At 43.2% G+C, this 21039-nt stretch overlaps 1 protein-coding gene across 5 annotated transcripts in view; it reads left to right on the forward strand.

Moving 5' to 3' along the window:
* Positions 1 to 21039, forward strand: part of appa (amyloid beta (A4) precursor protein a) — a 33664-nt gene that overhangs the window by 3662 nt on the left and 8963 nt on the right. For 2 of the 5 annotated variants that reach the window (XM_028571592.1, XM_028571594.1), the window contains exons 2-12: positions 10838 to 11005; positions 12893 to 13022; positions 13307 to 13419; positions 13549 to 13739; positions 14093 to 14439; positions 15092 to 15259; positions 17939 to 18072; positions 19007 to 19081; positions 19167 to 19325; positions 20274 to 20402; positions 20498 to 20597. In XM_028571592.1, the coding sequence (XP_028427393.1) occupies positions 10838 to 11005; positions 12893 to 13022; positions 13307 to 13419; positions 13549 to 13739; positions 14093 to 14439; positions 15092 to 15259; positions 17939 to 18072; positions 19007 to 19081; positions 19167 to 19325; positions 20274 to 20402; positions 20498 to 20597 (1714 nt within the window). The remainder of the gene's footprint in view (positions 1 to 10837; positions 11006 to 12892; positions 13023 to 13306; positions 13420 to 13548; positions 13740 to 14092; positions 14440 to 15091; positions 15260 to 17938; positions 18073 to 19006; positions 19082 to 19166; positions 19326 to 20273; positions 20403 to 20497; positions 20598 to 21039) is intronic. The other 3 variants (XM_028571593.1, XM_028571595.1, XM_028571596.1) reach the window with 3 other exon arrangements.

Genomic DNA, 21039 nt, shown 5'->3' on the forward strand with positions numbered 1-21039 from the left:
GAGATACTGTGGATAAATGCCAGAAGGTTTGATTAGATCCAGCAAGTATCTGATAGCATATACAGTAAGAAGCTGGCTTTCCTCGCTTGTTACACTTTCTGATTAGCAGTGAAGGTCTGGATGAAGATGTTGCTTACGTTTCACTCTCTTCTTCATCTTGCTCACCTCTTCCGTTTTACTGTCTTATAACTAGTGCTAATAGGTCAAACATGTAACCATCCTCGCCTTATTGCCAGGTAGTCCTCAGGGAACACTCCATTATCCCTCCCACTTCGCATCTTAGAGTGAATCTCCCACCAGACAGCGCCATTCATCACCACTGGGCTGTTATTTCCATCTGTAAATATCAGCAGTGCGCCACAAAGACGCACTCTTCATTCCACTGCTGCTGAGTAAGCAGCTGTTGGTACAGAATCTGAATAATAAGCCGAGAAACGAGTCGGCCTGACCTGCGCAATTACTCAGCGGCAGCACCGAGTACGTTCAAGCTGAACGCCCACAGTATTCATACACACATAGCCTCCACCTGGAAACCATTTGCCTACCATTTCTTGTTAGGGCATCAATGCCTTCATAGCCACAACTCCATAAGTGCCGTGTGTCCCAGTCAAGGCTATGATGTGCTGTACATGTTTGTGACTGACCTTCCACTGAGATATGACCTACAGTATGCTGTAATAATCTGACCAAGGCCAATAAAATCAAGTTTTAATCTTGGATTTGGTCACACAGACATACCATTATCAGAGTGTGACGGATTAGTCGGTACATAATGTAAGTGTGTACGTGTCGATTTACTCCCCTGTGACTAACGGATGGTGCTGCAATCCGTATAAGATGATGTATCGCTTCACGTGTATGTCGTCGTCGTCGCACATCTTGTACCCGCCCGCCTAGCACTTGGAGATGTTTGACTTAATGGTGCAGGCGATCCAACAGGCTGCTTGCGTCCTCTCTGTTGGATCCCAGAGTGGAGGTGTAATGAACCAAAGAAATGCCAGCTCACCTCGAAGCTTTCAGTTATAAGTGAGGAGGCCAGCAGAGGTCCCGCCCCCACTTTTGTGCCTGGGAATTTGACATTTTTTTTGGTCATGCTGATATGAAATGGCTCCACAAAGTCAGTCAGTCTAGAGATAACTCTGAGTGGCATACAGCACATTTGGCACATCTGTTCTAAAAGACAGAAAAAAATGCAACAAAGTAAATGCATCTCTATGAAAGTCCTGGTAATATAGTAGCATACGGTATAGTCACAACATCCCTAGGTTCAATTTGCAAGGAGACCTTTGTTGCATGACCCCCCAAAATGAAATGTATCTGGACAGGATTTACAAATGAGCTAGGCCTATGTCCTATCCATTACAAAATGTCGTCGTCATTTTCAATAAGATCAGTGCCCACAGTGTCCTAACTTTTAGGGGGCTTTTGCACCTGCCTTATTTAGTTCGGTTGAATCGCAGTACGGTTTGTTTTCGCAGTTCGTTTGGGCAGATGGGATTGAAGCAATCAGTCTCACTCGGATGCGCACCAAAACGGACCAAATCAGCATAGGCAACTCTTTCAATCAAACTCTGGAGCAGTTTTTTTGTGGTGAGAACGTGATCCGACCTCGAACCGCACCGACTACCGTACGTGTACTCCGCAAGTGTGAGCTGCGTGGTCAGCTGTAGTCAGGTGGGCTTTGCAGTCTGCGACGTGGCAGAAGATGCAAACTGTAGCAGCTCGCAGACAGACTGCGGTCAAGCTCGTCGTCACTCGCATTTCCGTGGTCAAACCAGCCGCTGCTTAAGCTGGAGACAGACACCGGCACAGCAGAGGGAAGTCTCTGTGACTATGTCTAATTATTTAAATTAACTGGTTTGACTGCGGAGATGCAGGAAATATGCACTAGTCCAGAACACAGGACGTTCTTCCTGTATTTACTTTCTTGCTCCCGCCCCAGACACATCTGAACAATAACGGAGTGAACGTTCTTTTGCATTTTGGTACGCTTGGATTTTTCCAGGTGTGAAACTAAACCGAACCACTGGGAAATCGAAACTGATTCGGACCAAAGCAAACAAACTATAGGTGTGATAACGACCTGATATTGTCATGCTTATAGTTCTAATTGAATATTTGAATTGAATTTGTAAGGCACAGTTCCAAAAGAACATGTACTCCTATTGCTAGTCTTCACTAGCCACAGCCAACTATAGATGTGTGCCAGATGCTGCTGATGTTCCCGACCAAAAGGTCAGAAAGTGCAGAAATGGATAGAACAACTTAAAATAGCTAGCAAACACAAGTAGGGGTATTAGAAGTATGCCCTTGGTGTATTTGCTTGGTTTACTGGTCAATGAGCTGAATTAAACAAGCATTTGATTTTTTCAGTTTAATATGACAAATCCAACACAATCTTTCCATCAAAATCAATACAAACAAAGTATTTCCTGGAACCACAGTGGAGCTGGTCTCTCTGTGGTCTCTTTTTTTCCTTTACTGGTTCCCATCATTCCAACCACATATTCATCTTTTCAACACGCTTATTCTTTCCATGAAATGGATGCACACCAAGTAACCGCTTTGACCCAGTATATCTTTGATTCCTGCAGAGGTTGCATCCCCCTCGTCATCTCTCTCCTCTCTTGCCATGTCTCCACTCTCCGTCCTGGGTGTTCAGGGTTGCCATAGCGCTGGAGTCTTCCCCAGGTGCCTGGTACTTGGACTATAATTAGGCTGCTGTGTTATTCCCGTCGTTCTTCTCACCCATTCCTCCCTTTCTCCCTCCTTTTTTGCCATTTTCCACCAGAACAATTTCTCACTCTCGCTTTTTCACTGAAACGCTGTGTCATCCGCACAGTATATTACTGATGTGCTGCATGCCCTCGGCTTGGGAGTCACAGTTCAGAGGGTTTATGAAACTAGTACCTCTTTGAGTCGGGGAGACACACGATCTATTGCAGATGAAAAGTCCTCTCGGAGTCCGAGTGTGAAATTAGAACACTTGTTCGAAATGCCAAGGACTGTGTGGTGCAAATGAGAAGAGAGGGGTGAGATGGAGATTTGCGTCAGACAAATGGACTGGTATTACGGACTGTGCCCTGCTATTTCTGGATCGGTTTCCTTTTTGGTCTCCATGATAGAGGCAGACTTCCTGTGTTTGTACAGTGTGTGTGTGTGTGTGTGTGTGTGTGTGTGTGTGTGTGTGTGTGTGTGTGTGTGTGTGTGTGTGGAAAATCCCTTATGTTTTGAATTGACAGTATGCTTTGTAGGAAAACCCCAAGTCGCTTAGATTTTCATTTAGGAAATAGAATTGTCCCTTGTTAAGCTGGTATTAATCATAATTGCAAAAGACGAATTATAGCATTTAGCCATTTGATTTAGAATTAAACTAAGGTTGAAGGAAGTACAGGAAAGTATAAATTGGTACTATACTTCCGTGGTGATTATTTTCCTTTTGGAAATAATGTGTTCCCAGTTTACCTGTGCGGCGGTGGCGCTTGTAACCACTAACTCCAATTCCAGATATACACACCCATCAGCACCCCAGGGCCCTGATGAGTGTTGTGTTACTACACAACACTCAACTCACAATCAGCCGTAGATAATTTGTATGCAGCTGTAAACACAGCTATTAGGCTTCTGGTCCGAATAGTTAATTTCAGCCTTTTTTATAAATGGAATTCTCCAGTGTTTTCTGAGGACAGAAAATGGTGGCCTTAGCACCATTGACGCAAATGAACCGATTTGGGAAAAAATATGCAAAGTGAAGTTGTTGTTGTGAGCATTTGTATTTGACGCAGATAATTATGAAAAACATGTTAACACGCGTATAATTAGAGAATGAAGATGATGTTGCTACAGATGTTGAATCTTGATATCGAGAATGATTGTAGTATGCATCCAGCCAAGACAGTGGCCAACGTGCTGAGTATTAGGAGGGTTTCTTTTGTGACATGACCCACTGGGGGGAAAAAAGATGACGTAACATGACGCAATAAGGACATAGCCAAGGTACAGCAACACTGAGGTTTTAATGGGATAAAAACAACCAATATTAACAAATGTTTGGGTGTGCGTGCACAGGCAATCACAGCTCCATCTGTGTCTGTTTGCTGTCCACTGCAGAGTGACTCCCAGCTGGTTACCAGTGAGGTCAGAGAGGCAGTTTAGCAGGCCGGTACTGAATGAGCTGGCCATTAGGCTGGTTTAATGTTGGTTTTAGGCACACAAAAACACCTGCATGCACGCCCAGCTACGTGCACGTTACACACACGCGTGTGTGCGCACACACACAAGCTTCCTTACAAGCAAGCAAACCAACCTGATGATGAAATTCCTACTCCCAGGTGACTTGGATAATGGTGTTGCCTCAGGTTGCCACGGCGATGACAGGGGGAGGTTATTACAGGCAGTTCCCCGGGGTTGAGAGCAGGCTCCGTAACCATGGTGACTATAACTGAGGAAACCAAGAGTCCCTCAATCATGTCTAGACAAATTAAGTGGGCAGAAGTCAAAACTATTTTTCTTACACACTTCTAATCAGATTTTAAAGAGATTTGTCTGAGATGCTAATACTTGAGGAACCCCCCCGAGACGAGGCTTAATCACGTTGAATATGAATGAAGATAATGCTTCAAACAAACTCTCCTCACAGACTCAGTGGAAACTTTTTGAATACGAGGACTGCTGGGATGAGCTCGGAGTAAAGAAAAACAAACGGAGCCTGTACCAGATGGGCGTGGTTGATCTGAGATGCGAGGGAAATCATTTGATTGATTTGTCATTTGACTTGAAAGAAGCATTTCATTGTGCCCGTTTGACCTTTTAAGCTCAATAAGTGAGGAGATCAATTTCGAGGCAACCAATCCCACACCCAGTTGTTTTTATTTTTTTTCATTCACATATTCAGGCCAGAGCTTCTGCTTTGCCCCGCTGGTTATTTATTTGACGAAGGCGTTCTGTTTGGTTTTACATCTGATCTGTAATTAAACTTTTGTCCAGCAGGGAGTGTGAGGGGAAGGGAGGAGGGTCTGTCCGCCCTGTAATCAGTGAAACTCACTACCCACTAAATCTGCTTCTCAAACATCAGGTGCAGAAAGCTACACACACACACACACACACACACACAGTGGGATAGCGTTGCACCCACACTTTAAGTCCAGTCAAAGACGATCTGAAGGGTTTTAAGTAGCAGCAGGGCCTGCTTGCCAAGGTGATTTATAGAGTGTGTATGTGTGTGTATCTGGACGTGCACGCACCGTGTGCACAAGCATTGCTGCTGTGTGAGTTGAGCATTTCTGTCACCTCGCCAGTCTTATCTAATTCAGCCGTCACACATCCTCCCAAGCTAAGCAAACAAATCCCCACAGCGACGCATCTTGTAAACAACCCCCAGACAGTCTGGGCTTGTGCTCAATTTCGCCACAATTGATTGATTAATGACCCAATGGAAAGCAATATAGGTTGGTTGTATCACAACACGTTATCGCAGTTGTAAATGTTTAATGGCGACCAATGATAACACAATAAGGCCTTATTTGCATTGTGTTCCTGCCTTTCTCTCTCTTCTACGTAGTAACTGTGTATCTGAGCCATTGTTGACCATCTCCAACACTCACCAGTTGACATTATCTTGTGGTTCAGTTTGTCCCGGCCTGGACAATAGAGGCTTGTCTTGTTAGCTACAAGCTTGAAAGTACGGGGAAGGGGGTGGGGGAGGGGGTGTGTGTGTGTGTGTGTGTGTGTGTGTGTCCCTGTGGGATGTGAGATGATCTAACACATCATCCCCCCCCTACCACTTTCCCCAAGCTCCCAGTGGCAGGCCTGGGCCACTCAGATAAGACTGTACAATTAATAGCACCGCGCCCATGGGGAGAAGTCAAAGATTGTGTGTGTGCTTACACTAAACTGTTTCTCAGCCTCTGTGTGTGAGTAAGACGATACATAGTGTGTGTAAGAATGGATTTATTTGCAGTTTGTAAGCGTGCAATGCCATATTTCTTTTTCAACCCCCCATTTACATTAAATGGGTAATAAACATTTTGTTGCCTATTTTCTGCTTTTTAGTGCCGCTGATCACATCTGCGCCAGCTATAAACGTGCTCGTTCACACATATCCGTACATTTTACAGTCCCTTTACACAATGACTTTGAGATGGGTTATGATGGTTTGGCAATTTACATAAAGGGAGAAGAAGAGTTATGTCTTACAAAGTCCTACACGTGGGGAGTGCTGTGCAGTTGCATTTATCAATGAGAATGTTCTTGCCTTTGCGAGGCAAGGGTCAGAAATTTAGATAGTCAATGGGGAGGCAAACTTGTAACTGATTCATTATTTCTTTCAGTTATGATAACATTGTACTCTGTAAAAGTAATTTCTGAGATTTGGGAACTCTGAAGTCGCTACAATGCAGTATTACGAAGCAAGAAACATGAGCAGTTAACAAACAAAACCAGTCCAAATCTACAAGTTTGCATTTTTGCTTAAAAATAACTCCTAATAAAGATTAATCGATTGAGCGAAACATTTGCACATTTCTGCCAATCAGCTAATTGATTATTAGACTTATTGTTTCCGCTCTAATCCAAACCACATTTATTAATACAAAAGTGAGTGCCCCTTTTTTTAAAATACAAATTAAGACCTTTATAATAAACTGGAATATTCCTATAAGACAGAACATATGACAGTCAGACTCATGATGATGAAGCAAATATCACGTTGCGTGTGTCTAAGGTTTGCCAGAATGTGATTTGGGTCGTGGTTTCCAGCTGTGGAAGTAGGTCACCTGTCTGAGATAACAACTGATTTCAAATGAGGTGCAACAAAATCACACACACACACGTGTGGACGGTTCATGTGAACTGCAGCAGTGAGCTCATCATAAACCTCCTTGGGGTAGCAAACCACTCTAGCAAATTATAATAGCAAATCTGACTTTAATCGCTTTACTACTACAAACTTGTATGTTATTGCATTACATTATTAGATCGTTGGAATGGCTGTTTTTTTTTGTGTGTGTGTTTCCCTTCCTTTTATGTGCCTCCCTCGGAGTAAACAAATTCCATTTCCTCCTCAAATTATGATGAGGATGTTGAACGCTTTGTAATGTTTATAAATCAACATCACATGCCAAGCTTTAACAACTTGGACATGGGCTACGTGCAAATTGATTTTGTGGTCCCATGGGTCAGCAGGCCTAGTAGCTTAAGTCTGTATTTTCTTTCCGTGACTGGCTTTTTTTTTTTTTTTTTTTTTTTCTGTAAGTAGCACACAAAAGCACAGCCGTAAATCTTACACTGCCGCAATTCTCTATATTGTGGAATTGTTATGACTTTTCTAGCTTCCTCGACTGCAATTTATTGCTCTGATTTCTATCAAACTGTTGAGGTCTTTCATCGACTAGAATGATTAATAAAAGCAGCAAGAAGCTGTTAAACATTTTTGATGGATCAGTGCTTTAGTTGCATTGTAATTTGTGTTGGGGAGAAGTAGCACTCCAAGCAATGTATGAGTGGGGTTTCTGCTGCCTTGTAATTGAACTATCATCTCGGGGTCAGTCTGATATAGTGTCAGCCTCCTTTTCCCTCTGGCATATTCCCTATCGTTCCGGTGATGGCTATCATGCCAGATTGAGACCAAAGGGGGATATTTCTCCTGACCAGGCTGCCGTTCTAATCCTTAGTGCCCAGATTACTGCTCCCTCCCCTCCCTGCACGATGACCGGCTGGCAGAAGTGTGATCAGAGCTGAGATAGGATAAAGACGGAGAGAGAAGGAAAGGAGGGAAGCCTGGTGTCTCCTTCTATAATATACATGTGTCTAGCACTCTGCTGCCGATGTGTCTCACTATTTGTCAGTCTGCCTTTTAGTCCATCTGTTGCTTGCTCAGGGTAGAGTCTAGCTTCCCAGCATTAAAAACAAAAAAACAACCCATTTACTCTTACTGCTCTTATATTTCCTTTTTCTTGGGGAGATTTTGCAAAATGGTGACTGTGTGCAATACCTTATTTCTCCAGCCGTGATTGCAGTGATTATTTCTGCTGACCGTATAATCAGTGGCGTTACCGTTTGCCAGGAGGATCTTTTGGAAAATGTTGATGTGGTCGACACTGAACTTAACTGACAGAAGACACATTTTCTCTAGGCCTTCCATCTTTTCACTTTTTAAGCCTTAAATGATTTCTGTCAGCCTCCTCCTCTGTCTCTGACCCTCCATCCCCACGTCCTTTCTGATTCACAGAGCGCTTGACCTTCTGCTCAAGCCCGAAGGCTTATTGTCCAATTCATCTGTTCTCCAATCTCTCCCCATCCCTCGCCATTGTGGTTATTGTTCTTTCTCCTCCCGCTCCTGCCTTCGCCATCATCCTGGGACTCTGATTTATAAGCTTGCAGCGACGGCTTGGCCGATCCCCCTCCCTTCCCCCTCGTTCTCCTTCAGCACAAGACAGAGCGGTGGAGAGATAGCAGTGAAGAGGATGAGAGGCAGGGAGGAGAAGAGGGAGCGATTGGCGAGGATATGATTTGCCAGCCGAAAGAGGATGACAAAAAGAATTTGAATGTGAGCGAGCAGTTGGCACAGATTTGCCTACCTATGCCTCAAGCAGAGAGGACGTTGGTTTATCTCCTTCAATAAGTGACAGAGAGAGGCCAGAGGGTGGGCAGATAAGGTCAAAATGAAACTGTGCACCCAGAAAGTGAGTTAATTAAAAGATTGCACTCGACTTTTTAAAGATTATTTGAAAACTTTCTGCTCTCACTTTGCCTTGGGTTTAGCTGTCAATGAGCAGGATGGGATTTGATCGGTTTTCCGTCGGCGCTGCTCACTCACATATGGCAGTGTGGGAATCGAGCGGCAAACCTCTAAATCACCCTGTGTGGGGCAGATGGCCTGATGTCAAGACTGATGGCCACCAGTGTTAAGTTGCCATGTGTTGGAGCTGAGGATGGCTGTGGCAAGAGTGAGTGTGTGTGTGCGCCTTGCTACCACAGCTTGCGGCTCCTCACATTGGCCTGTGAAGGAAGTGGACTTTGCAGGTGTGTGTTTGACCCATGGAAGTATAAGCTGATCCATGATCGTTTTACCCTCATTTGACTGCAGTAGATTGTTGAACCCATTATTAGTACATGTTTTTGGCAGTTGCTTCCTTTATTCATACAGAGAGACTAATGTAGATAGTAGGCTTCATTACATACTGAAGTATTTTATTGAGCGCTCCTTACCAATTCTTTAGAATACATGATGAGAATACATGACATGTCGAGCAAAGCCCTTGTTTACTGGTAGTAGATAGTCAGTCAGAAACTGTCATTTTTGTAGTTTCTGACTTTACAGGTAGATAATGCACTCCCTAAAACCAGAGGTGTGACACACATTTCGGAATTATTTGTGGTGACATTCTGAGAGGCTTTAATAAGCATGAAATGTATAAATATCATATTTCACCTATGGAAGCAGGACAAAATATTAGGCACATGCTAAAATATAAAATGACCAATTTTGTAAAATTTGCAAAATGTCTTCTGTCAAGTGTATAAATGCAGTCAATGTGTATACATTGAATTAAATGAAAGCTAATAAAGTTTCTCTCCATAGATGCATGACTGCTAAATTTGATCCAAAGATTTAAGTTTTCAGCTTCAAATTGATCTAGGCCTAAATTGATGGTCCCCATCAGCTATTCTCATATTGGAAGAATACTTGTGTGCCCCTGGCTGCTTGAAAAGAATAAAGTCTGGAGGAAAAAATATGCTATCCATCTCACAAAAAAACATTTGTTTGCCTGCCAGGGCCTTCAAAACCATTAACAAGATTAGGGAGCACACAATGGCAACAGTCGCTCTCCTCCCTCCCTCTGTCTCCTTCTCAGTTTCCCCCAGTATTCCCTCCCATTTTGTTCTAGCTCATTTGCCTGTACAATGCAGACATTCAGTGGTTTGTCTGCACCTCCTCTCCTCAGGGAACTTCAGCACAAAACCTCCTTATGCAGGCAGACAGCAATGGCACACTCACACGCAGACGCACAAACCAACACAGAAATTAACACAAAAATTTAAACATACATGCCAAAGGCCGACTTACTCTCTTGGAGACACACACACACACACACACACACGGAGAGACACACACACACACACGTTTCCTCATACTCCCCTTGCTTCCAGCCAACCTGCTCTTATGCTCACTATGTGCTGCCCTAACAGAGAAAATAACCCAAAATGAATCAACAGAGGGTTACATAAACACTCTACTGTCTAAGAAAAAAGCTGGCATGGGCACAGAGATGTACACCATTCCCATAAATGGTATTGCACAGGGCAGTTGAGTGGGTGTGTGTGCATAAACAGCAGGCTTGTTGTTTGAGGCAATTTATTCCTCCAAAGCTGTTGATTCTTGATCTCCCATCATTTCTTTTGCACTGTTTTTCCAGCATTTTTCAGCAAGACCTTTTGCACACTTGACAGCACCCAGTGGCACATATGAACACAAGCGTTGAACATGATGCTCGCACTGCCACAGTGTAGAGTTTGAATGACGAATCATAGAACTGAAACCCAAAATGTTGATGGAATTGGGAGAGGAAACTTTGCTCCTACCCTCCTTTCGCTTCTGCCTCATCTTTGTCTTTCCCCTTCTTCTTTCCATCCTCTCTCTCCACGCTCCTCATGTTGAACCAGCTCACCTCATCTTACTTTTCATCTAACACGTTAATCTCCTCTCCCGGCCCCCCCTCTGTCTGAGTAATGAAATTTAATTGCGTCCGCCTTGCATTTTTCAGCGCAAGTGCTCAAGGAGTTTAACGTGAGCTGTATATCTCATTAAATCTCTCTCCTTGTCTCTCCCCACCCCTAGGTGCCTACAGATGTTTCTATGGGTCTGTTGGCGGAGCCCCAGGTGGCCATGTTTTGCGGTAAACTCAACATGCACATTAACGTGCAGAGCGGCAAGTGGGAGCCGGACCCCTCGGGCACCAAGAGCTGCATCGGCACCAAGGAGGGCATCCTGCAGTACTGCCAGGAGGTAAAGTGTGGGGAGTGTGTGGGTGTGTGGATTCCAGCCTGGGAGGTCAACCAAACAGAAGCTGTTATTTTTCCTATGTACAACAGTTTATTTCCCCCTGTGGAATCAATTAAGTCTGATATTACATGATCATATTAATCCACCTTTTAAAGCTGATATCAATCTTTATTGTGTGTATTTGTCGTAAGAACCTGGAAATGGGTGTAGAAAGGGTGGGGGAATAGATATGGGGTGTCAGGATAGTATTATAATCTTATTATAAATTGTGTTATAAAATAATAATAGTGTGAAGGTAAAACTCTAGTGTCTTTTTGGTAGCAGAAGGGGTCAGGAGACAATTTGTAATCATTGTTTTCAGTGCCTGTCATGCCTTGAAAATGGCTCTCATTTGGCCACGTATGCTGTGATATATGGAATACTTAAACCGTAATTACCCAGTATTTATTTTGTTTTGAGTGAGCAATAAACCAAGATGATACATTGTTATAGTAGATACATTTTTCGTTGAATTTGTGGGTCGGATAATTTACGTTTTAGCCATTAAGCTGACTCTGAGTGAAATTACGATGATTGAGCAGGTAGCAATGCAGAATATGTTAGGGGGGTTCACAACAAGCAAGATTGGATTGTCTAATTTTTCATTTTCTAGTGGATTTGCAGTTTTATTTTGGTATGTTTGGGCAAGTGAGAACAATTTTCAAACATAGGTGGTACCAATAAAATGCATGCAAAGATGCCTGAAACTGTGAGTCTCTGTCACGACAATCTGAACCAACAACACGAAACTAACAGCAATGTGGATGTTAGAGGGCAGACGGAGGTATTGTTTTCTTGCTGGACGTAGCGAATATAAGAGCACAGAAGTCCATCAGTGGGTTACAGAGACTCCAAATCCCCAATTTGGCAGGGTGACATGATGCCGAAACTCAGCTCGGTAAACAAGCTGCTTAAGTCCATGTGACTTTACTTTAAAAGCTTAAATTAGTTAGTGTGAAGCTTACCAAACCAAATGCAGAATGGCAACACAGCAAACCACTGTGTTGTTGTTTGCCCAAAAAAAACTGCTGTCCTCCAACCACTAAACCACATTTATTTGGGGAATATTCCAGCAGTGTAGGCTGTCACTGCATAAATGCACTGTTAAGAGAAAAATGCTAAAAGTGATTTGTCTGATAAGCAGAGGTGATGATTTCTCTAAAAAAGCATGTAAGACAGACTCAAAGCAGGATAAGGTCTCCATTGTTACCACTGATAACAAATCCAGTGATAACGAAACGAATGCTTACAGGATCAGCTTTAAGTCCCAGGTTCAACTTGTTTTAACATTTTGAATTTCAAATAGCAAAATGAAAAATAGAGAGATGGAGCATTTTCCTACCCAAAGCTGAATGGAATAGTCTAATTGCAAATGTGAGAGTGACAAGGGGCCGAGAAGTTTATGGAATTTTTATTATTTTCCTCTGCATTTGGAGAGGCATGAGAGGAGAGAAAACGGAAGAGGTGTCATGAAAAAAAACATGTATTTGGGGAGGGATGACACGTCGACTAGGAATATTGTGCCGAGGCAGATGTCATGCATGGCTGAGACCGCATCAGGGGCGCACTACATAATGCAAAGATTTCTTCTACTTTTTTAAAGCATCTTTTAAAAAAACACTTTCTGAAGTACGGGAGCATGTTATGTTAACAAAGGCAGTAAATTAGTAGAAATTGGTTGAGATATTTGGGTGCAAGTGTGTGTAGGACACAGACGGAACTTTAAGTGATGGATAGAAGTTACCAGTGTTCATTATACATTGTTGATGTGAAGGGAAGCACCTGTTCCACTCTCTTTCAGCTTTTTCATGATATGACTCCATTCTGATATATAATGCTCTGTGTGTGTAGGTGTACCCAGAGCTCCAGATTACCAATGTGGTGGAGGCCAACCAGCCAGTCAGCATCCAGAACTGGTGCAAGAAGGGACGCAAGCAGTGTCGCAGTCACATGCACATTGTGGTGCCCTACCGCTGCCTGGGTGAGTCCCAATATATGTTTTAACCCATCCATAGTTTTCCAGTGCGTGTGTGCGTGAAAGCATTTCTAGAAAGTAGTGGGAAACAAAGAAAAGACCACTGTCTGGCTCTGGTTACCACAAGACAAGAGTTACCATAGCAACTAAGCAGTTAGGAGTCAGCTATGCAGAAATGCTTTATCAGAGTCATCACTGTTGGTTGAAATGTATCTTCAGTCAGTCAGAAGGCTGGGCTAAAACTGCCCATTGTGTATTAATAATAAATATTGATATTGTTTTTGCTGCAGTGGGAGAGTTTGTGAGCGATGCCCTGCTTGTTCCTGACAAGTGCAAGTTCCTGCACCAGGAGCGTATGGACCAGTGTGAGAGCCACCTGCACTGGCACACTGTAGCCAAGGAGGTGAGCACACACACACACACACACACACACACACACACACACATACCTAAACTACTGCAACGACTAGCAGGAACAGTCACTCATCTATTCTTTGTCTCTGTGTGTCTTTCTTGTTCTACATGTCTGTAGTCCTGTGGAGACCGCACCATGAATCTCCACGACTACGGCATGCTGTTGCCGTGCGGCATCGACCGTTTCCGAGGAGTGGAGTTTGTGTGCTGTCCCGCAGAGGCGGAGCGTGACGCCGACAGCGCCGAGCAGGACGCTGATGATTCCGATGTCTGGTGGGGTGGAGCGGAGACGGATTACTCTGACAACAGGTACACACACGGCACGCTCCGATAAATGAGGGCAAGGCAGCAGCAGAGCAATACGTCAGTGCTCAAATGATCAGAGATATTGCCGCTTTTCTTTTCAACATTGCCGTCAGGATACATTTCTCTTCTTTCAGCCAAGGTTATAATTTAAAGTCTTTGTCCTTCTCTCCTTCACATTCATCCTCCTTGTCTTCCTTATTTCCTCATCCCTCCTTCTTTGTCACCTCTCCTTCCCCCGATTGCTCTTGTTCTCTCCATATGTCTCCCTTAACTCTGTTCCTCCCTTTCCTTCATTTTTCTCCCTTTTCCCCCCCTCCCATCTCTCCCTTTTTCTCCCATCCCTCCTTCCCTCCCAGTATGGTGCGGGAGCCAGAGCCAGCGGAGCAGCAAGAGGAAACCAGGCCATCTGTGGTCGAGGAGGACAAGGAAGAGGAGGAGGAGGAAGAGGAGGAGGAGGTAGCCGAGGAAAAGGACGAGGAAGAGGAGGAGGAGGAGGAAGAGGACGTGCTGAGCAACGACCAGGATGGAGACGGAGAGGAGGATGAAGAGGTGGTGGAGGAAGAAGAAGAGGAAGAGGAGGGAGACGACGTCATTGTCGACACCCTCGATGACAACGATGATGCCGACGAGCCCACCACCAGCGTTGCCATGACGACCACAACCACTACCACCACCACCGAGTCTGTGGAAGAGGTTGTCAGAGGTGAGGAACGTGTCTGGGTCTCATCCTCTGGTATAAATAGTGGTATCTGAGATTGGCTATCTGGAGGTCCTTGAAAAGACTTGGAAATGTCCCAAATTGAAGGCTGCTAAAGAAACGCTATCCTCTTAAATACAGTAATCAGATGACGGGTTTCTTTGCATTTAGATTAATGTGGAACGAGCTTTGTAGTACAACATACAAAATGTGTTTTTCTCTCCATTTTTTTATGCTTTGCTTAACACGATTGAACTTCGTTTTCCTCACCAATTAATTTCCTGCTGTCATTTTTCTTATTGTGCTCGTTTATCATTTCAGGGCTTTCATTAGCTACGTTCCATTAGAATCAGAACTGGTTGTTCTGGCTTCGTTTCTTAATTTTAGCGTTAAATTGGTCTTTAATTCAATTCCAAGTAGCATTAATAATGCTTGAGCCTGGTTATCTTTACATGCTACTGTATGTGACATTGGGTATTTTATATTACATGTTCTTGAATTTTAAGTGGCACGTTTTCTATGTGAACACGCTTGAGATCTTTTCATAGAACTCAACATAAAGATGATGCACTTACATGGTGTACAATGTGGTGAGCTAAATAGACTTTTGTGGCAGAGTACTGATGACCAGCTTGTACGTGTGTGTATGTTCTCCAAGATGTGTGCTGGGCCAATGCAGAGACTGGTCCATGCCGGGCCATGCTGCCCCGCTGGTACTTTGACCACCAAGAGGGCCGCTGTGCTCAGTTTATCTACGGCGGCTGCGGAGGCAACAGGAATAACTTTGACTCAGAGGAGTACTGCCTGTCTGTCTGCAGCAGTGTCAGTAAGTCTTGCCCGCCAGCAGATAACTTCAACCAGCAGCCAGTGTGTCTCTAACCCTCGCTTTTACTCGCTGTCTATCTAAGCTGTCCACTAGCCAGGTGCTCAAACGTTTCTTGTTTGGTGTGCTTCTCTTCTAGACATTTCTTACCCGTCAGCTCCATTTCTGGCTAACCTTTACTGTGTGTGTGTGTGATATATGTGTGTGTGTGTGTGTGTGTGTGTGTGAGATATGTGTGTGTGTGTGTGTGTGTGTGTGTGTGTGTGTGTGTGTGCGTGTGTGCACTAAAAACAGACTTTACCGTAACCCCTTTGTGGATTCTTAAAGCCACAGACCTGATCGGGTGTACGCTCACTGTTCTCTTTACGCCTTCTAGTGTGTAAGATAGGTATAAAATGTTTTTGTGAACAATTTACCTTGAGCAACTGGACCTTGTTCTTTTTCAAAAGCTGGAGATGTTCTAGCAGTTATATTAAAGCCATAGCAATAAAAAAAGAAATTGTACTACATGGCTTCTCTGAATCCTCATTAAAGAGGTTTGGTACTTCAGAATACCAGATTAAAGTTGAATTTAGGGATTTCTGTTAGAATTAGGTTGTGAAACGTGGTGCCAAAATATGAAATATAAATAAGGAGGATTCATTTTCATGGGCAATTGCTTTACATGCTGAATGCCATTCTCTAGATATTTCTTTACATTGCCATGGTTACAGTGTTGTTGCCCAATAGAGAATCTATGATAACTGCTGTTATTTCAGTCATTACAGTCGTTTCACGGGCCTCGTCATGTATTACTTTATATTGAATTTGAGCTGTAAAATCATCCAGGCAGGAATTATTTAGCAATAATCCTTACCTCGCTGCACATTATCCCTTATATCCCTGAAGTGTTACAGGCTTGCTTACATTCTTCCATCCTTGTCACGTAGGAAATAGGTTCTGGTTACTTTATTACATTTATTTAAATCAAATGTTAAATTACCCTGCTGCAGTTTTGAAAATGTGAAACATTCCCTTGGTAGAGGTAAGGGAAAAACTCATCAATACACCATTACACACTCTCAGAGCATACCTGCCTTCAACATCCCATTATGATGATTGATTATCAGTGGCAATACTGATGAGGATGATTGCTTGATGGTTTTTTTCACACATTGCTACTAATCTGTGAAAAAAAACACTCTTGGAACTGCCAACCTATTTTGTGTGGGGGTGTGGGGTTCAGTGACCTTGCTTGATATATTCGTGAATGTGTGCATTTCAGTGTGGAAGAGCATGATATGCCCTGCAGCAAAATGGAGTCCTGCCATCTCCATCCCCCTATATTTTGATCTAATTTTATCAAGTGTGTGTTTTATAGGTGTGAGATTTCTGCTCTGTTGAGTATATTGGAGGTGAGAAAGTACTGCCCCCCTGGCAACACACAAAAGCTACAGACATACACAATTTGCACTTGCATCAGTCGTTTTATACTCGATACTCTATAATGAAAAGTAAATTGATATATTCGACAATAATTGGTATTAAGTAGTGTACGTGCTTTGGTTACAGCATTTTTTCCCCGTTCCATTATGGGCATCTTTAGGACACTTCAGTACAATGGTGCAAAGGTAATGTAGTGCACAAGGTAGCAAATAGGGAATTTCTAAGGAAATGCATGTCACAGTGCTTTGATTATTAAAATCGGTAGAAAAACTACAGCAGTGAATGCTTAACAGCAATGATACAAGAAAATTGGACTATGAAAATCTAAACAATGAATTGGATCATTACCATTTTAAGTACATTGTACAGTAGTTAAAGGGTCAGTTCACCCATTTACAAAAAATAATGTTCTCACCTACCTCGATCAATTCTCATTTGAACTACTGTTGTTGTCATTGTGTTGGGGTGGAGGCAGAAATCTCTCAACCTGGGTAAATAAAACCCCAACTATCTGTATGTTACCAGTGGATGAAATCGTCATTAAGGTGAACTGACCCTTTAAATGATTTTCAGGAGTCCAGGCTAAAGAACACTCGGCTTAGGTCAAAGTGAATAACGCATCTGTTTTTTGTTTTAGTCCTGTGCAGTCATGCGCTCTTATCAGACATAACCAATTTCACAACGTGTGACCTTCACTCGTGCACACACACGCGCACACAGAGATTTACACACGTTTTACCAACCACTTTTTAAAGCATTCCGATGAAAGATAATCAACTTTCCACTGATTTTAAATCCAGGTGTCACGCACTTAGTGGTCAATTTATATTTCTTGCTAGTAAGTCGACCAAAATTCAGTCAGTGCTTTTGAGCCAAGAGGATATATTCCTGCATCAGTGTTTTTGGCATGAGAGCCGTATCACGCTTTGGATGAAGTTATATAAATGAAAGAGGGGTTTTGTTTCTCTTCAACAAAAGACTGCGGGTCATCTGAGACATTCACTTGTTTGCTTTTGGAGGGTGATTGCTTCCAGCTAGAGCTACTATCTTTTCTTTCTCTCCTGATCTCGCACTAACCCTATTAACCCATTTTTAGGCTATGTGTGTTTGTGTGTGCCGAGGCAACACAGCCAGTCCCCAGATCAACCAAATAAAAGTGTGCAATAAAAAGATGCTTCACTAAAAGGCTTTTCACCCTCTCTGCCTCCTCCTTTTTTTTTTTTTTTTTTTTTCTCCCTCTACTTCCATTTCATGCAGTACCCACAGCTACGCCCAGCTCCCCCGACGCTGTGGACCACTACCTGGAGACACCTGCTGATGAAAACGAACATGCCCACTTCCAGAAGGCCAAAGAGAGCCTGGAGGCTAAGCACCGCGAGAGGATGTCCCAGGTACTGACGAGGAGAGAGGAGAGGAAGCAAAGAGAATAAATGAGGGAGGATGTTGTTTTTACTGGGGATGTTTTTTAATTCAGCAGACTGAAAGCTGATCAGCAGACACTGCATACACATGAATGAGTAATGGTAGCTAAGTAGGGTGAACAGAGGGTTTTTTTGTAGTAGAGAGAGGACGTTAATGGAGGGAGAAAAGGTGCGTCAAGTAAAAACGAACGGGTGAGATTGTGAAGGCGACCGAGCCAATTCAACTTTAATTGTTTTCTTTAATCAATCTGCTCACGCTCCGGCAGAGCCAGATGGTCCACAATAATGTCACTGTTTTCAAAGCTCTAGACAAGAACACTAACAACCTTGTGGCTCCAAGCGTTGTTTTTCTTTGATTGTACACCACTTTGGATAGCTCTTTGGTTTGCATGGGTAGCTACATGCACAGCATAGTCACATAGTAGACTTAATTCTTACAGATACTGTTAGGTCATGTCGTTGGTAAAACCCATTGTTGAATTAAAGAATCCACCCAGTAAGGATGAAATTGAGGTGTAAATCATCTTCTGTAAAGAGGATGTAACTGATCAAAAAAGGAACACAAACTGTTGATGTAGGACTTTTATTGTCTTACTGCACTTTGACCTAGCACAATCCCTCTGTGATTCATAAAGCAGAAACTCCCTCATTTCAGCATCCTCAATCTGAAAGGATTATTTACACGGATCAGAAGGATCTGTTATTTACCCTCTGCAGTGCAGACTAGTTGTCTTTTCATAGCTGTGTAAAATGTCAGATTTTCTTCCATTTAGACAGCTAAGATAAGATGTTTGACTCAAGTGTAAAATCAACAGGTAGAACATGTGGAAAGATAAAGTAGATTTGACAAGTTACATTAACCCTTTTTTGAAAGAAATGAAATTTTTTTCATTTTTGTACTCAGGTGATGAGAGAGTGGGAGGAGGCTGAGAGGGAAGCTAAGAATCTTCCACGTGCTGACAAGAAGGCCGTCATCCAGGTAAAACATGCACATTCTGGACGTATACAAAACCCCCTGATGTTTTTGGTGTCCTTTTTTTATGTATATGTTGCAATTTGTGCAGCGTTTCCAGGAGAAGGTGGAGGCACTGGAGCAGGAGGCAGCCAGTGAACGGCAGCAGCTGGTGGAGACCCACATGGCTCGGGTGGAGGCTCTGCTTAATGATCGCCGCCGCCTGGCTCTGGAGAGCTACCTGACCGCGCTGCAGCAGGACCCACCCAGGGTACGCTATATACACAGTTCAGCAGTGATCTTCTTTCCTATAACCGATGCAGATGATGACAGTGTTCGTTTATTACCAAGGTCACTTCCCTTTCACTGTGCTTTTTAAGATAGTATTTTCTTGCAGGGCTTACTGTTTTGAGGATGGATACCCAACCCGAGCCCAACGGGACCCGGCAGTACCCGACGGGCCGGGCCAGGTTCGGACAGATATTTAGAAATGATGTTCGGGTCAGGTTCGGTCACATCAGCGCGATAAGGCATTGAACATTTTAAATTTAAAATGCCTTATCGCGCTGAGCTTATTATGTAGGTAGCCAATGGGTTCATTTTGTGACGCACGCACGTGCGCGCGCCTGTGTTAACGTGCGCTTGTTGCCCCGTGTGCGCTGATGCGCTCATCTGTTGACATTTCCGAATGCCTTCCTATAGTTGCTTAATAAAAGCGGGCTTTCCACACAAACAAATGTACAAAAAATTGATTTTAACTGTGTCGGGCTCGGACATAAATATCTTAATGCCGGTCGGCCCGATCCGCACTCTATTACTGTTGTCCTGCCATTCCCCACCTTCTTGTTGTTGCTTTTACCATTCTCAGCTATTTATCAAGATATATTTCTGAATAACTCTTCTGTTTGTGTTGTGTTTTGCTTGTCCTTTGCTTCTATGTTTCGCCTCTGTTAATAAAAAAAAAATGGAGCCCTTCAGTATATGCTTTGTAAAATAAGATAAATGCATCGGATTGCAATCTATGAAATCACTGTTGTAAATTTGGCATTTTGATTAATGTCTGAGGTTTAATAAATATCTTATAAGCAGAATAGATTTGGAGAAAAACAATGTTACTGACTGATTTGTATCAACGGCGTGTTTTACAAATGTTTAGACTGTATATACATATTTCACTGTCCTTCCTCGGCTCTTAACCATCTGTCATCGTCTTTTATAGCCTCGCCACGTCTTCAGCCTGTTGAAGAAGTATGTGCGTGCCGAGCAGAAGGACAGGCAGCACACCCTCAAACACTTTGAACACGTCCGCATGGTGGATCCCAAGAAGGCTGCTCAGATCAGACCTCAGGTAGCACCATCATTTTACTTGTAAATGAAGGCACTTTTTTTCCTGAAGAAGCGGATGCAGTTTTATATTTGCTTATGTGCATGTGTGTATAAAAGGTACTGACCCACCTGCGTGTTATTGAGGAGCGCATGAACCAGTCTCTGGGACTTCTATACAAGGTGCCGGGTGTGGCCGACGACATCCAGGACCAAGTTGGTGAGTCGGCCATTTTGACGCTTAAGACACGTTACTCTGAAACGTTAAATCGTCGTTATTGGTGACTTAAAATGCGCAGAAATGTAATCCAATTTATAGTAGAATCTAAGTGCAACTGAGAAAGATGGAAAGGAGGTTTAGCTGAGTGAGCAGTGAATAGGTAGAGAGACAAGAAAACAGAAATCTGACATCAGAACGACATGAATCAAACCAAGTTTTAGAGGTCTTTCTTTCACTGTGTGACTGCTGACCCTGGCATGAGAAAGCTATAGTAGAAGACACACTGTCCTGGTTGTGCTACATGTAACGGAGAGATTGAATGTTCTAAATTCCAGCCCTGAAAAAATTGTTTTGTTGATAAGGGCATTGGAATGATTTGGCCTAATTCTTCTGTTCAAACAAACTGTTTGCTGGGAAGATAAATCCCCTTCCCTCCATCCCT

The sequence above is a fragment of the Perca flavescens genome, chromosome 24, assembly GCF_004354835.1.
Source record: "Perca flavescens isolate YP-PL-M2 chromosome 24, PFLA_1.0, whole genome shotgun sequence".
Taxonomy (NCBI): domain Eukaryota; kingdom Metazoa; phylum Chordata; class Actinopteri; order Perciformes; family Percidae; genus Perca; species Perca flavescens.